The sequence below is a fragment of the Delphinus delphis genome, chromosome 19 (genome assembly GCF_949987515.2).
Source record: "Delphinus delphis chromosome 19, mDelDel1.2, whole genome shotgun sequence".
Taxonomy (NCBI): domain Eukaryota; kingdom Metazoa; phylum Chordata; class Mammalia; order Artiodactyla; family Delphinidae; genus Delphinus; species Delphinus delphis.
In genome coordinates this window covers 30,489,514-30,505,653 of record NC_082701.1, presented here as the reverse complement: position 1 = coordinate 30,505,653, position 16,140 = coordinate 30,489,514, and the positions used below count along the sequence as shown (strand labels likewise).

The window sequence follows — 16,140 nt, the reverse complement described above, 5'->3', positions numbered from 1 at the left end:
ATTTACATCAACTCTTTTTTTTTTAGAATTGAGAAAAACTAAGGCCATAATCCACAGCTTACCTCTGGCTACTCATTAAGATAAAATTACACTTTGGAATTCTGCAAGGCCAATCGTATTGTACCTGACGCAGGGTATGTCCATTGTTCCCAGCATCTTACCTGGAAGTAGTTGCAGTGTGCATAGGAAGGGGCAGTGGGAGTCACACAACTACTGAGCGCATCCATGTGGGTAGGAGAGCAGCACTGCAGCACAGCTGGAACAAATCCAAACACAGAAAAGCCGTCAACCCAAATCAACCTCTACAGCATTCAAGGCACTCCTCTCTTTCAACTTGGAACAAAAAATTCCAAAAGTTTTCCTTTGTGGGTGCAATAAAATATATTTGGTCCAATTAGGTGTCCTTATTTGTTGAAAACAAATGGTAATAAGGCAATATTAAAAGTCATTTAAAAGGGTCATGTCTACTTTTATAAATGATTTCTTTAGCACCTAAACATTTTGTTGCCCTTCTAACCAAACATTTATTCTCACTGAAAGTAGTAATTTCCTTTTACTGAAGATATCAGAACATATTCAGAATTCTAAAATAATTATTTCAATCATTTTAATAGTAACAAACATTTGGAGGAAGGTTTTTAAGGATAAAATAAGTATAAGTACACTCCAAGCACTCCTACTGTTGTACAATGCATCCAGTGGAATCTATGAAAACAATGTTTTAACAATTTAGACAAGTGGTTAGGAATTCAGATTCTAGAGCCAGACTGCCTGGCTTTGGAGCCCAGCTCCAAAATTTTAATAGCTGTATAAACTTGAGCAACGTTAATCCCCTTGGGCCTTAGTTTCTGCATTCTGTTAGAATAGGGAAAATAATAGTACCTACCTAACATGTTTGTTGTGAGGAGTGAATGAGTTAATATGCACAAAGCACTAAGAACAGTACTGGCATACAGTAAGCAAGCAATAAGTAAATAGCTAACAATGCTATTATTTTAGCTAAGGAAATACATTTTCCAAACTTTCTCTTTATAGTTAGGATACCATGAAAAGACTGAACTCTTTCTACTGGTAAAGTCATACCTACAGATGTAGCCTTAATAATAGGTTGAGTCTCCCCTTTTCCAGAGAGAGGCCCTCTAGAACGACTGAGAATCAGTTATAACATCACATCTTTGGATTAAACAGAGGATGACATTTGTTGGACACCTACCATATTCCAGGCACAGTCCTAGGTCCTTTACATATATGGCCTCATTTAATCCAAACAACAATTGAATGAGGTATTAACATTACTTTACAAAAATAAGGAAACTAAAGCTCAGGGATGTTAAAAAATGTGCCGAAAGTCACAACGCCGATAGTGACAGAGGCAAACTCCAAAGTACATGCTCTTTAATATATCATAATACTTCCCTAATCTTTTCTTCTTCCTAAATGTAATATTTTAATTTTACTAGAACTCCACTTGCTGAATATTTTTAAGGTATCCTTTTTGTAAGGTGGCAACTTTCTCTTTTTTGGTCCATGTTTTTCATATTTTGAGTATGCTAATAATATTACTAAATAATCTTATTCGGTAAACTTTGAAGTGAATTAGCCTAAGGATTGTAAAAATTCATTAAAATGCTTCCCTATTTCTCCATTACTGACTACTGAATTTTTAAATGTCAGAAGTTCATAAAGGTATACAAGAAATAAATATTTTATTTTATCATGTGCATTTTAAGGCATTACATTTTGCACGCAGAAGTAAACAATTAAAATGATGGATAGAATTCTAGTTCAATTACAAACATAAGGGTTGATGTTTTCTGAATTATTACATAATTTTAACAAGTCCAGTGGTTAAAAAAGCCAGATATTACTAGAATGGTCACATAAAATTCAAGCTGTTGTCATTTCCAATATCCTTGGAGATTATTCAAATACACAATTAAAATGTTTTGGATTTGAACTTGGTTTCCCATAATATTTAGAGGCACAAATATCCTGGGACGTAAGTTAAATCCAAAAAGCAAAACAGCAAGGAGGGGTCTGCGGGGTTCGCCAAAACTGAAAAACACTGGGATCTTTAGTTTCAACAGCTGAGGAAAACTTAGCCCCCTAGTGGCAGTAAAGGACTCAGTCAGGGGCTGCAGGTTTTCACCCATCAGGGCACCATAAAAGTGTTTTGTTACAAATAAATCAGTGAACGGTATTAGCTTTATTTTTCTGATATTGCTATGATCTGACTCCATTGTTTACACATTTTGAATAGTTGTTAAAGTGTACTTTAAAATAAATTTCTTGGAGAAATAGAATATATAACAGAGAATATATTAATAGATAGTTGATAGCTGATTTGGAATCTAAGGAAACATCAAAATAGTGAATATCCTTTAAAGTGTCCAGTTACAAATGGAAAGTAGAAAGGTACCTGCATGAAGAAAGGGAGGACTTGAACAGATAATCCAAAAAGATTCCTCAATGGCTATTTCCTTACCAGTGCAGTGCTACTTCGTATAATCAACAAAATAGAACAAAACAAAGTATTAATAAGTTTACTGAATATGAAAACCTAGCTATAAAACTGCAACTGTGTGCTTAATACATGACAAATTCATTTAGCATGTATTATGAAAGCACTGTGAAAGCACTAACATTTATAAAACTGAGTTTATCGCTATGTCCTAAGACACGTTCATCTGCATAAAGATCTTCCAGTATTTTCCTGAAGGCAGTGTTCACTTAAGGCATTAAATTGCATATAGAATAAAAAACTGGAAATAATGAACAATTTCTATTCCATATATAAATATCAGAGTTGATGACATTTAAAAAAACAATTCTAGGGCTTCCCTGGTGGTGCAGTGGTTGAGAGTCCGCCTGCCGATGCAGGGGACACGGGTTCGCGTCCCGGTCCGGGAAGATCCCACATGCCGCGGAGCGGCTGGGCCCGTGAGCCATGGCCGCTGACCCTGGGCGTCCGGAGCCTGTGCTCCGCAACGGGAGAGGCCACAACAGTGAGATGCCCGTGTACCGCAAAAAAAACAAAAAAACAAAAAAACAATTCTAGTAATACAATAAAGACAGGATTACTAAAAATTTAGCTAAAGGTAAAAATTTTCACATCCACTATAGGTTAGGAAAAGAGGTTCATATACTTTATCCTATGGAGGTAATTCAAATCTATAATTAAAATGTTTTGGACGTGAATCTACTCTCGAATAGTACAGTGTCAACAGTAAGGAAATACCCAACATAAATACTCAAAAGGAAAAACATCCTAATAAATAGTAAATTTAATTTCAAGATAAGTTACTACAGCAACTAGAACCCCAACATCTCCTCATCTACAGTGAGGTAAAGATATGGTTTTCTAGGGACTTCCCTGGTGGCACAGTGGTGAAGAATCTGCCTGCCAATGCAGGGGACATGGGCTCGAGCCCTGGTCCAAGAAGATCCCACATGCCGCGGAGCAACTAAGCCCGTGTGCCACAACTACTGAGCCTGCGTGACACAGCTACTGAAGCCCACACGCCTAGAGCCCCGTGCTCCACAACAAGAGAAGCCACCGCAATGAGAAGCCCGCGCACTGCAAAACGAAGAGTAGCCCCCGCTCGCCACAACTAGAGAAAACCCGCGCACCGCAGCCAAATAAATAAATTTAAGTTAATTTGAAAAGAAATGGTGTTCCACCCTATACCCAAAAGAAGTGAAAGCAGAACAGATTATTGTACAACCAAGTTCATAGCAGCATTATTCACAGTAGCCAAAGGTGGAAGCAACCCAGTGTCTATCAACAGGTGAACGGATAAACAAAATGTGGTCCATACATATGGAAATTTATAGAAAATTATTCAGCATTAAAAAGGAAGGAGGGACTTCCCTGTTGTCACAGTGGTTAAGAATCCACCTGCCAATGCAGGGGACAGGGGTTCGAGCCCTGGTCCAGGAAGATCCCACATGCCACACAGCAACTAAGCCCGTGAGCCATAACTACTGAGCCTGTGCTCTAGAGCCTGCGAGCCACAACTACCAAGCCCGTGTGCCACAACTACTGAAGCCCGCGTGCCTGGAGCCTGTGCTCCGCAACGAAGAGTAGCCCCCACTCACCGCAACCAGAGAAAGCCCGTACACAGCAACGAAGAACCAATGCAGCAGGGAGGGAGATACAAGAGGGAAGAGATACGGGGACATATGTATATGTATAACTGATTCATTTTGTTATAAAGCAGAAACTAACACACCATTGTAAAGCAATTATACTCCAATAAAGATGTTAAAAAAAAAAGAACCAATGTAGCCAAAAATAAATAAATTTATAAAAAATAAAAAGGAAGGAAATGTTGACTCATGCCACAGTATCAATGACTCTTGAAATAAGTGAAATAAGCCAATCACAAAAGGACAAATATGTGTCTGCTCTTATACGAAGTCCCTAGAGTTATCAAATTCTTCAAGACAGAAAGTAGAATGGTGGTTGCCAAAAGATGGCGAGAGGGGAATGTGAAGTTAGTGTTTAATGGATACAGATTTCAGCTGGGGGAAGACGAACAAGTTCTGGAAATGGATGGTGGTGATGCTAGTACAATAATGTGAACGTATTTAATGCCACAGAGCTGTACACTTAAAAATGGTGAAAATGGTAAATTCTATGTTACATATATTTTACCTCAGTAAAGAGAAAGGAAAATATAATTGTGCTTTTGCTTAGTTTCTTCTGGCAGCTAAAGAAAACCTCCTGGTGTATCTATGCCAAGTCCCTCTTTCCATAAGAACAAAATCAGCCCTTTTCAGAGAAACTGACAATACAGGCTACCTGAGCATCAGAAAGCTCCTATAACTTGAGATTCCATACTTGTTTATGTACATTATGTAGGATTAGAAGCCTAGAGATCAAACCTTTAAAATTTAATGTACGTTAAAACAATAATAAGCAACCTTCTTTGCCCAAGAGTCAATTCAGAAAAAAATTTTAATAATGATACAAAATATGTTTTTCAATAAACATATGTACCTTCAGGGGAAGGCTATGTTCTTACAAACCACTTTAGTTAGCCTTTAAAGTATTAATATCTAGGCCCATTTTAAATACAGTTTTTAAAATGTTATCCTTTATATGTAAATAGTGTTTTAAGTTTTATAGTCTATTCACATACATTAATTCATTTAATCCCCGACCCAAAATATTATTGCCACTTTATAGAAAGGGAAACTGAGGCTGAGTGACATGAAATAATCCACAGAATGTCACAATGTCCATCAGATGATTAACTGCAAAGCTGAGACTAGAATTATTTCATTCATTCAATAAATTATTTACTAAGGGCCCATTATGGCCAAGCACTATGGTAGGTGCAGGGGGATACAAAAATGAATTAGACACAGCCCCACTCCTCAGAGGCCCCCAAACTGGACCCCTGACTCCAACAGCTGGAGTATGTTCTCTCTGCTTGAGCAGGGTGAGTCAATAGCCCAGGGCCAGTCCCACTGTCACCGGCAGCACAGAAGGGGAGGTCCCCCCACCAAACTCTGTCATCTACCCTATCTGGAAGTAACTAACTCTGGGTAAGAGATATATCAGGAAAGAGTCTCTCGCAAAAGAAAAACAAAACAAAAGTCCCTCTTTGTATGACAGGCAGGCAGGCAGCAGAGCACAGTGGCCAAAATAATGAACCCTTGAGTCAGTTTGCCCGGATTTGTTCCCCAGCCCTGCTTGTGCCTGGCTGTGCTTCAGTTTCTAATCTATAAAATGAGGATAACTACATTCCCTATCTTATAAGGTTGTTGTGAGGATTAAACTAATTAATATTTGGAAAGTGCTCAGAATAGTACCTGGTCGCAGTGATTTGTTATACAAGTATTTGTTAATTAAAATATGAGATAAAAGGCAGCTACAAATTGCTGATCACTGCTGTGAGCTTAAAACTTAATGCAGAAAAAAAATCAAAGTTGATTTTGAGTCAATTCAGCATTACAACATGAGTCAAAGGAAAACAATTCCTCAATACAGGACTCTCTATATAAATATGAATATATTAATATTCTTATGTATGTTCAAATATATAGAGAATGAGTAAAATAAAAAGGTCTTAAATGAAGTTTTTCATAAAAGAGGGACATTAAATTATAGCAGCACACTGTGAAAATAGCATTAGAGGAAAAAAACTGAATTCAAGATAGGGTAAGACTAAAAAGAGTCAAATAGCACTGGATCTACAACATTTTGTCTTTGAAGAAGTGATAAGACTGGAAAAAATATAAACGATCTAGGCAAAGAAAACAGATGCTTCAGGACTTCCTTGGTGGTCCAGTGGTAAAGAATCTGCCTTCCATACTGGGGGGCAATTAAGCCTGCATGCCACAACTAGAGAGAGAAAACCTGTACGCCACAACTAGAGAGAAGCCCGTGCGCCAAAATGAAGAGCCCACACCGCAATGAAGACCCCGTGTGCCACAACTAAGACCCTACGCAGCCCCCAAAAATTAAATAAATAAATAAAAAAGAAAACAGATGCTTCAAGACAGGAATGACAAATGTAAGAAATAATTCAGGTGAGTCAATTTAGGAGTCAGTCTGATAGCAGTTTTTTAGTCTCAATGTTTCGCTTTACTAGAGAAATTAATAATTTATGAAATATTACAAAATTCAAAATTTACTGGTTATACCATTTGAAGACCAGATCCAAGTTTATTTTCAATATAACTAAGGGTTTTTTTTTTGTTTTTGGGGGGGGTTTTTTTGCGGCACGCGGGCCTCTCACCGCTGTGGCCTCTCCCCGCTGTGGCCTCTCCCGCCGCAGAGCACAGGCCCCGGACGCGCAGGCCCAGCGGCCATGGCTCACGGGCCCAGCCGCTCCGCGGCATGTGGGATCCTCCCGGACCGGGGCACGAACCTGCGTCCCCTGCATCGGCAGGCAGACTCCTAACCACTGTGCCACCAGGGAAGCCCTATAACTAAGTTTTAAATGAAGTTGAGTATTGTTTTTTACTAAAATTTGATCCAAACCTCAAGTCATATAGTTCACTTTGAAAGGATACAAGTATGACCATTATTCCAAAATTAGTTACTTTATTAGGATTTGGAGAGCTGGATTTGGGAGTGATTATCATCCTGCCTCTGAGAATAGTATTTTACTTAACTCTGGGAAAGTCATTTGTAAAACCCTTCATAAACAGGTACTCACTAAATACTGGTTAAATTGCTCACTACTTTTTGCTTCCTTCACCTAAAATTTGGAGGAATTAAGTACTTGTACAGTATTTCTTTAGCACTTTCTTTTCCATAGCAGGTCTTATGTATTTAACAATACAACTTTTTATTTTTTTATTTATATAGTACTTCAGAATGTTCAAAGCAATTCTGCCTACATTGTATCATAGAACTCCTCTATATATTTGAAGTCATCATGAAATCATGAGATTTCTTTTTCTCGTAACCTCAGAACCTTCATAGTCATTTCAATTATCCATATCAAAGAAGACAAAACAAAAAATTCACATAACCCCAGATTCTATTTCATATTCACTCTACATTATCAAAACATCAGCAGCATTTACTTGTTCTTTTAATGTGTCTCTTCCCTAGTCCTTACCTTGGACTCTTGGAGACGATTTCCAGTGTAATTATCAAATTAATAAATTTATTTATAAATTTAAATCCAAGCTAACATAAAATATTTTAAAATAACATATATCCTTAAATCACAATAATTTAACAAACAGTATTTCCATAATGAGGAATAATATTAACAATCTGTAGTGTTTTCTAGTAAATACTATATAACTAGTTCTCATAAAATTTAGAACTAGGAGTTTCCAAGAGGATTGTTTGGAACTTGGAATACATTTTCCCGTAGAAACATCATCATATAGGCTAGTCTGGCTCCTAAGCCAGACTATAACCATCTATACCTTAACAGAAGGACCAACAGTAATACAGAACCTAACCACTATGTCTAATATGTCCATAGGAAAATTTCTCCAAAATTCCAAATTAGAAGGCCAAGAACATTTCTACATCTCTCTGTTGCAGTCCTTCTAAATTTCAACTCCCCAGAAGCTTTTTGAGTCTTTAGTCTTTAGTAGTGTGAGGAGGGGGGTTTGGAGGGAGGTTCGGAAAAGAAAGAGAAACATTTATTGGTAAAAGGAGGGGAAGTAGGGGTATTGTCCAGTTGACAGGCTACAGAACATAAAGCAAGTGTAAGAAAGGCACAGACTGGCTCTCTGTGTGTATGTGTATATATATATATATATATATATATATATATATATATATATATATATATATATATATATATATATATATATATATTCTATGCATATATGGAAGGCAGCCAAAATTATAATTTAGATAGAAATGCCTAATTTGTTTATTAAAATATTGGATTAAACTCCTCAATAAAAATCTGATACTACTTGTTGCTATACATAAGATATACAACTTATAACATGAAATTAGTCATCTTCTGTTTTTAAAGATCACCCAGATATTTTTGTTCTTCAAAGAAGTAGCTGAAAATTGAAAATCTGGGAAAAAGAACTAGGCCTCAACTTTTTTTTATATAATAAGGTAAAAAAATTTTTTTAAATCTCTAATAGGTAAATGATTAGAAGTGCTATATCATCTTACTCCATATAATTCCTTCCCCTTTTCCTTCTCAACTCCATCCTCCAAAACAGTAGCAGCTCCAAAAATCTATACAACCCAATCTAATTTAAACTCTGGTTTTATTATTTTAATATTATTAAACTTAAGTGCTTTGAGAAAATAAAGCAATCCCTTTTACTGGCCATATTTGGGTAAACTGCAATGAGCCAATAATAAAACAATATGTTGGATGCTACCAGCTAGAAAATAGTGAGTATTATTACAAATGGAACAGTTCCCAAATTTACAACTTTTAAAAGGCAACAAATTATTTACCCCCTTATCTAATTCACATGCCTTCCACTTATTTTAGCTTTTGATTTCGTCCTGCCTGGGAAAAATGGTCTAACAAAATACCTCTAGAAATGGCTTCCAGATGTACTTAATTAATATGCCTAGAACCTTAATTCATAGGGCAAAGGATTGCCCCCTTTCTTCTCTTCCCAGTCGTTTCTGAAAGCCTTGACCCTTGACTTGTTTCTATTGCCCCATTTCATCACTCTGGGTAAACACTACATGAAAACACACATCACCTCTATGGTGCTTCTGCAAAACCATGAAATTGTTCTGAATTAAATGGTAATGCTATCATTTTGCAAAAATGTACCCCCCCCCCAAAAAAAGACACTCCCTAGCCCCAAGAAGCTAAATAGAGGGTCACTATCTTAAGGATTCCCAATGAGTGGCTTGAGATCTACTAGCAGGCCTTCCATGCCCTTGGCTGGGCTCTGGGTCAGTTGTCATTGTCAGGCTCTTCTCTCTGCTACTCCCAGTTCTTCACTGGCTGGGATTAACACTGCAGGGACTGCACTGCCAAACCACACCATCACATTTTTACTACAAGAATATAATTGAGTCTTAAGAGATGGTGAGTTGCTCTTTTATTAAACTTCGTTACTGAGATACTAACATGATTTCGTTATGAGGTAGTCTCACCTACATAACTAAAAAATAAACAATGTAATATGTATATAAGCAGGTTTTCTAAAAAAAAAAAGAAACCCACAAAAAACAAAAAACTACTACACCAAGAGCAGGAGTTATACCAAGGTCTGATGTACTAAGTCTTAATTTTATTACTAGGACATATTTTGAGGATACAACAGTTTCATTAAAACCTATACCTTTACGCACGAACAGAATTTTCACAACTTTTAAGCATCAATGAAATTTTACATTATTGCTAAATAATGTGTACTCATGAGAAATCTTTGACATTTCTTAAGTGCATATTCCTATTTTTGTTTAGGCATACAGAAACACATTAAAAAAATATAAATTCTCATTAAAAGTACCTTAAGAGAAGCCACTGAACTTGAATTTCTCATACCTGTTGGATAGTAGGCTTGGGAGTACTGCGCTGACGGTGTGTAGTTACTATATTTCTGGGAGGAGCTGATCATTGTTTGAGGACCTTGTTGAACATGTACGGATGTGGCACTGGGCTGCAGGGTATATGTAACCTCAGTTGGAAACCTCTGTAGTACAGGAAATGGAACCCCTTTATCTGAAAAAGTGAGAGACGTTTCCACTTGTCCTGGGTGCATTCCAAGAGAGTTCTGCCATGTTCTAGGAGGAATCGGGGTCCGATCTAAACCTTTCAGAGGGAAAGGACCGTGGTTGTGGGATGGAGCTGATACGTAGGAGTAAGGAGACAAACTATCTCGCCGGAACGACCGGTGGAATTGTCCTACAGCCACTGGTCCTGCATAAAAGAGGAGGAGCACATTTACTAATCTTACATTACACCACCAGACGCAGTAAACCAAAAGTCACAAAATATGCGCTTCTCTTCACTTGTGGCTATGTTGAGTTCTCAGCCACTTTTAACACAACAGAAATTTATTGGTAAAAACAAGTTGTTCAGAATCCAGAACATGAGATTACACATATAATGCTGAAAAAATAATCAAATAACTTTTGTCTGGTTCTCAATATGACTGTCATAAGAGACAAAGTAGCCAGACTCTAACATTAAATCAAATGTTAAATGTCATCTTACCTTTCACCTCAACTGACTGACCCAGATTTTTCCAACCTGTAAACTACTTCCTAGAAGTTTTAGAAATTACAGTCTTTCAAATCATTTAGGAACCTTAATAATAGGCACAAAAATAAGCCCTCAACCATATACGTAAAAGATATAAGTGTGGAAGAAATATAAATTATAACACACACCAAAAAGTAATTTAATGTTCTTTGCTCCCTTTCAATTTTTTCAAATTTTAATAAAAATCTTTGCAGAAAAGTCAAGCTTGAAAACTCTGGCTTGTTCATTCCTTAACTCAATCAATAATTTTCCATGGTCTTTTTTTCTTCAGAGTATCTCTAGTCGAGTCCCTTCCTAGATATCAATGGCTCTCAAACACTGATCTACATTTGAATCACCTGGAGAGTTTGTTAAAAATCCACACACTCAGGCCAAGAGATTCCAGTATTTGCTTTTTCTTACCCAGCTAATTAGAAAGGAATTAAAAAGTGGAGATGAGGAAGAGAGAAAAAGGCCAATACTATGTAATGCGGAAAAGGAAAATATAAATGTTGCAAGCTGAACTTATTTTAAAGACTGTGGTTCTTGAACATATAGCTAGCCTAATTTACTCTTAGGAAGGGCTTTACGCACTAAATTATTTAGTTCACAAGGTTTTTTCAATTTGTTTTATTAAACTAATCCATAAAACAGAAGGAAATCTAATTTATGTGCTACTCATCTGCTAAAGATGGCACTCAGGTACCTACTTTTCCAAATATTTAAACTGTAAAACCATTCTACATGTTACACTTCCTTTGTTCTAGTATTTCTATAGTGTTTAATTTCCTCTAAAGAATAAAGCATTAGGGAGCGCTCTTAACCACTTCTGGTTTGCCGCTGCCTCATTCAAATTGATTTTGGCTCAAATAAACTCTTAAAATAAAATTTAAAAAGAATAAAGCATTAATGCCAAAAATAAACAAATATATGCATACATATATGTAAACAATTCTGGAACCTGGAAATCAAGAGCTCTAAATCTAATGTGGAAAAAAACTCAGAAGCTCAGAAGATTAAATGATACACCTCTTAAAAACTACTTTTCCTTTTTTCCTTTAAAATACAAAAATAGTTTTTATGCTACTTGACTAGCAATTCCACATGTATACACACTTTGAACTACCACTGAGAATTCTTTGTTTTAAGACCTAAAGAAACATTTTTTTGCTCTTCACAAACAGGTGTTTCTGAGGTCCCAAACTACCCACCACTTGATTTTTTCTTGGATGCTAAAACTTCATGTTGCTACAGTGTGCCCTTCTTTATTCTCTTTAGGGTTAAGTTGTTGATGAATTTTCAGACTGTCAATAACTTAAGCCGATAATTAACGAATGCTCTACCTCGATTTCTCAAATTCTGGTTTAGATCTGAATTAAAATATAATTCTGGTTTAGATCTGAATTAAAATATAATTCTACTTCTACTACGATAAATTCTGAGTGATGGCCAAATATTTATATTCTTTAGATGCTGCTAACATAAGGACACGGTTAGGATTAGGAGGACATTCCTTTCAATTTGTTTTTTAAAAATAAAGAACTAAAACATGCTCAGCTCTTATTTATTCTTCTGTTAAGGGTTCTATTCTGACCAACTTTATAGAACATCACCTACATGTCTTCAGAACATCTAAGAAATATTTGGTAAAGATTAAATCCAGAATCCTGGAACTGTAAGGCAGGCTGAATTTCTGTTCTTAAATTTTCTATTGCATCTATAAAAGTGAATCTGAGCTAATCAATCCCCAGGAAAGAATTTGCCTCCTTCCCAAAACTTGCCTCTTGAGAGCTTGTTATCCCCAGGCAAAAACAGATTATCTAGTGCTCAGACTTGCTGCTTAGTTCAGAAAACTTTAACAAGTAGTGTAAAATAAACTGCCACTAAAAATAAAATAACAACAGTGGGCAAACAAAACAGGGAAAAACATGTGATCCTCACATTTCTTATCAAGTACATTCTCAAAAGGTGAACAGGACAGCTGGCTCAGTGGATCTAGGTAAGACAGCTAGGTCCGAAAACAGAGGACTCTACTGTAAAAGAGAAGTATTTAAACCAGAAGCTGCAGTGGAACACAGAAAACAGAAAGGAGACTGGGAAGGAGCAGCGTAGTCAGGCATATAACCAAGGCAAGAATCAAGCAGAATAAAAATTAGGTGAGGCAAAACAGAAGAGCCAAGGACTTAGAACATGGAATTAAAGCAAAACAAAGGCGGGCCGGTATTCTTGAACTTAACATTACATTCCACCCAAACCAGTAACACAGTTCCCTAGTGAACCAAGCCTGTGGTGCAGACAACCCACACCTGACACAGCTCCTGCACACACCAACAGGGAGAATGGTAAAAAACAGGAAAGGCATGAAAACTACAGTAATTCAGGTGTATATGGATTGATGTATTATCTACACTGAAAAAGTATGAATTAAATTTATGTTTGTCAACAAATAATCTTTAAAATGCTGACCAACTGAACTGTAAGTGAAGAAAATCAGATCCTATGTAGTCCCTGTATTTCTTCAACTAAAATGAACTCTATCCTTAGAATACAACTGGGTTTAAGATGGGGGAGAGAAAAAGAAAATCAGAGAGGAGTTGGCTTGTATGTATGTATGTTTCTTTCTTTCTTCCTTTGAAGTGGTTATCCTATTTTTCCCACGGACACATTTTCAGTCTTTTCTCCTTATGCCCACCAGACACACAATCTGAAAAACAAATATCCATGTCAGAGATTCTACCAAATGAATGCCAAGGGATTGTCTCCACTGCCTTTTCCCATTCAATTCCCCACCAAACTCAATGACCATTATATGGAAGTAAGCGGCTTAATATTCCTTTAGAACATTCCTATGCCACTGCTGTTTTTCCAACTGGTTACTAGAACTCTAACCTAATCTCTTATCTACTAAACTCCACAGATACACAACCTAATCCCTTATCTTCTAAATTCCAAATGAACATTGCTTCATTCATAACCCTGGGCCTAGGTTAAACTGAACATAGTGTTACTTTTATTCGTATATCTACAGTTTTTCCATAACTGAGAAGTAACCCAGACACTTCTGTGGTGCGCTCCAAGGACAAAGAACAAGATAAACTCAAAGGGTCAATACTGCCGCAACAAAGAGTTACAGGACTCCTATCACTCTGTCACAATGTGACCACTGCGATGTCCCAGAGCCCTCCCAAGCAGCATGCCCTGTCCCTTTCCCATCCCATTTAAGGAAAGACATTAGCCCCATTTTTCTCTCGCTCAGCACACTGAAAGCATAGGTACTCTGCCCAGTCAGCAGATGACTTGCAGGTTCCCTGGCTATAAAAACAGACAAGCAACCCATGCTCATCGTCGACTTTCCCTGGCTACCAGGAAGTCGGCCCACTGTTCTTGCAGCGACCCTTCTCTTTAATAAACTCTACCTTCCTTAACATTCTGCCTTGTGTCTGCAAATTCTTTTCCAACCCGCGCTCGGACCACAACAACTCTTATGTTAAATCCATGTTAACATGATGAAAATGTCTCTATTACTCTTTTAGTTGAAGGTAAAGAATGAATTCTCGTTATTATATTCTGTTGCTTTCTTGGTATGCTGCTTCATATCACGGACTCTTTAAACAACGAAAGGGAATACTGCCACCCTCACCTTCCTGGAAGAGGGGGAAGGGCATCAGAAACCAAGTTTATAAAATAAATTTCTATCAGAGAGTTTCTGAACTTTGAGTAAATACAAACTTATACATAGAAAATTTTTTCAAAACTGAAAGACTGAAGGCAACAGTGAAAAATTCAAAGGCTGCAAATGTGAGCTTTCTAAAATCCTGTTTAACTAGAACTTGACAGCTGTAAAGAAAACCATTTGTGCCTTACATGTGTCTAACCATAACACCTAAATAAGCATCAGGTCTAATCAGCTATAATGAAAGAACTGTTTAGCCAATTCATTCTACACAGGAACAGTATCTGGTAAACAACAAAATATATTATTATATTTTTGCTTTTAAGATATATAAACGCCTATTGTTCTACACCTTACTCCAGAACCTACAATATGATTGTTGTCAGAACACGTCTCCCAAGATTTCTTAGATGTGTCATTGGGTGGAAGATGGCATGTATCTTCAAGAACAAACTTCCACTCGAGGCACCTTGTTCACTTTCCCTTGGTTGGCATAAATGTTCTAAGTTCTCCTGGCTGTGACTGTTCCCTCCCACCTTGACCTCTGCCATATCCTCACCCTGTATAGGAACTCTGTTCTGCTTCCCATCAGAACAGAGGAGCCCCTTCTGTGTTTCTTCCAGAACCAGGGCTCCAACAAAGGCCTACTTATTTGAGGTGTTCGCCTTGGAGAGACGGCGTCTCGAGAAGGTAAACGGCTATACAGGTTTGGAGCCCAAAGGGTTCCGGGAGGACTAGAAAGCAAGCCTAACGCAGAGGTTCCTGTGGTCGCTAGTGGACACAGAAGGGCCTCAATGTTCACGGAGGACTCAGCGCAGAGGCGGTGCCGGCGGGGCGGGGCGCCGGCACGGGTGAGGGCGGTGCAGGTGCCGCGGCCAATTCCGGGCAAGCACCGCGGGAAGCAGCTCCCGGGGGCATTCCCGACACAGCAAAGGAGAGGATGCGGAAATGCCCTCGGAAGTGGCGGTTGCCCCCTGACGGCAGTGCGCCCGGCGCGGGGCGAGACTCACCGTGCGACTCGGGCTGGGACCCCGCGGGTGGCGGCGGCGGCTCCTGATGTGGCAGCGGGGAGGTGGCGGCCAAGGCCGAGGCGGAGGCCGAGGCCGAGGCGGAGGCTGAGGCCGAGGCCGAGGCCGAGGCCGACGTGATGAGGAGCCTCTGGAAGCGGTTGGGCGGCCGGCAGGGCACCTCCAGGCCGGCCGCCAGTTTGGCCTTGTTGGCGCTGGTGAGCCTCTTGAGGTGCACGAGCAGGTGCGGCTGGTCGCGGCGGAAGTGTGGACTGTGGAAGTGGTGGAGGGGCCCGTCGCCCGCCGGCCCGCCGCCCCCAGGCCCCGGCTCGGGCCCCGCCGCGCCCGGCCCGCCCAGCACCACCTTGCGGAAGCCGTAGAGGTTGAGCTGGCGGATGAAGCTGGTGAAGTTGGTGGTTTTGAAGAGCTCGGGCTCGGCTCTGGCGCCCCGGACGCCGCCGCTGCAGCCGCCGGCCCCCGCCACGGGCGGGCTGAGCAGCTCGGCCTCGAAGAGCGGCTGGTCGATGAGCAGCCCCTCGCCGCGGCCGTCCCAGCGGATCGAGCGGTACCGGGGGCTGTTCACCAGCCGCCACAGTTTGGCGGGGAAGTTGTTGGGGTTGATGGGGGTGGAGAGCAGCGCCTCCTCCATCGCCCCGCCCGGGCCCTGGGCCTCGCCCCTCCGAGCTTGGCTCTCACACCCCGTTCTCGATCCCCCCCAACCCGGGCCTTCGCTTCTCCCTGCCCCCTCCTGCCAGCGCCAGGCCGCCGCCGCCAACCCGGGGACCGTTGGTGCGCG

At 39.5% G+C, this 16,140-nt stretch overlaps 1 protein-coding gene across 1 annotated transcript in view; it reads right to left on the bottom strand.

Moving 5' to 3' along the window:
* The window catches only part of HSF5 (heat shock transcription factor 5), a 49,937-nt gene extending 33,905 nt beyond the window's left edge, over nt 1–16,032 (bottom strand). Inside the window, exons 1-3 of the mRNA XM_059998665.1 lie at nt 15,348–16,032; nt 9,966–10,340; nt 162–256 (exon numbers count right to left, since the gene is read on the bottom strand). Coding sequence (XP_059854648.1) covers nt 162–256; nt 9,966–10,340; nt 15,348–15,993 — 1,116 coding nt within the window. The 5' untranslated portion in view covers nt 15,994–16,032. The remainder of the gene's footprint in view (nt 1–161; nt 257–9,965; nt 10,341–15,347) is intronic.
* Nucleotides 16,033–16,140: the final 108 nt, after the last annotated feature.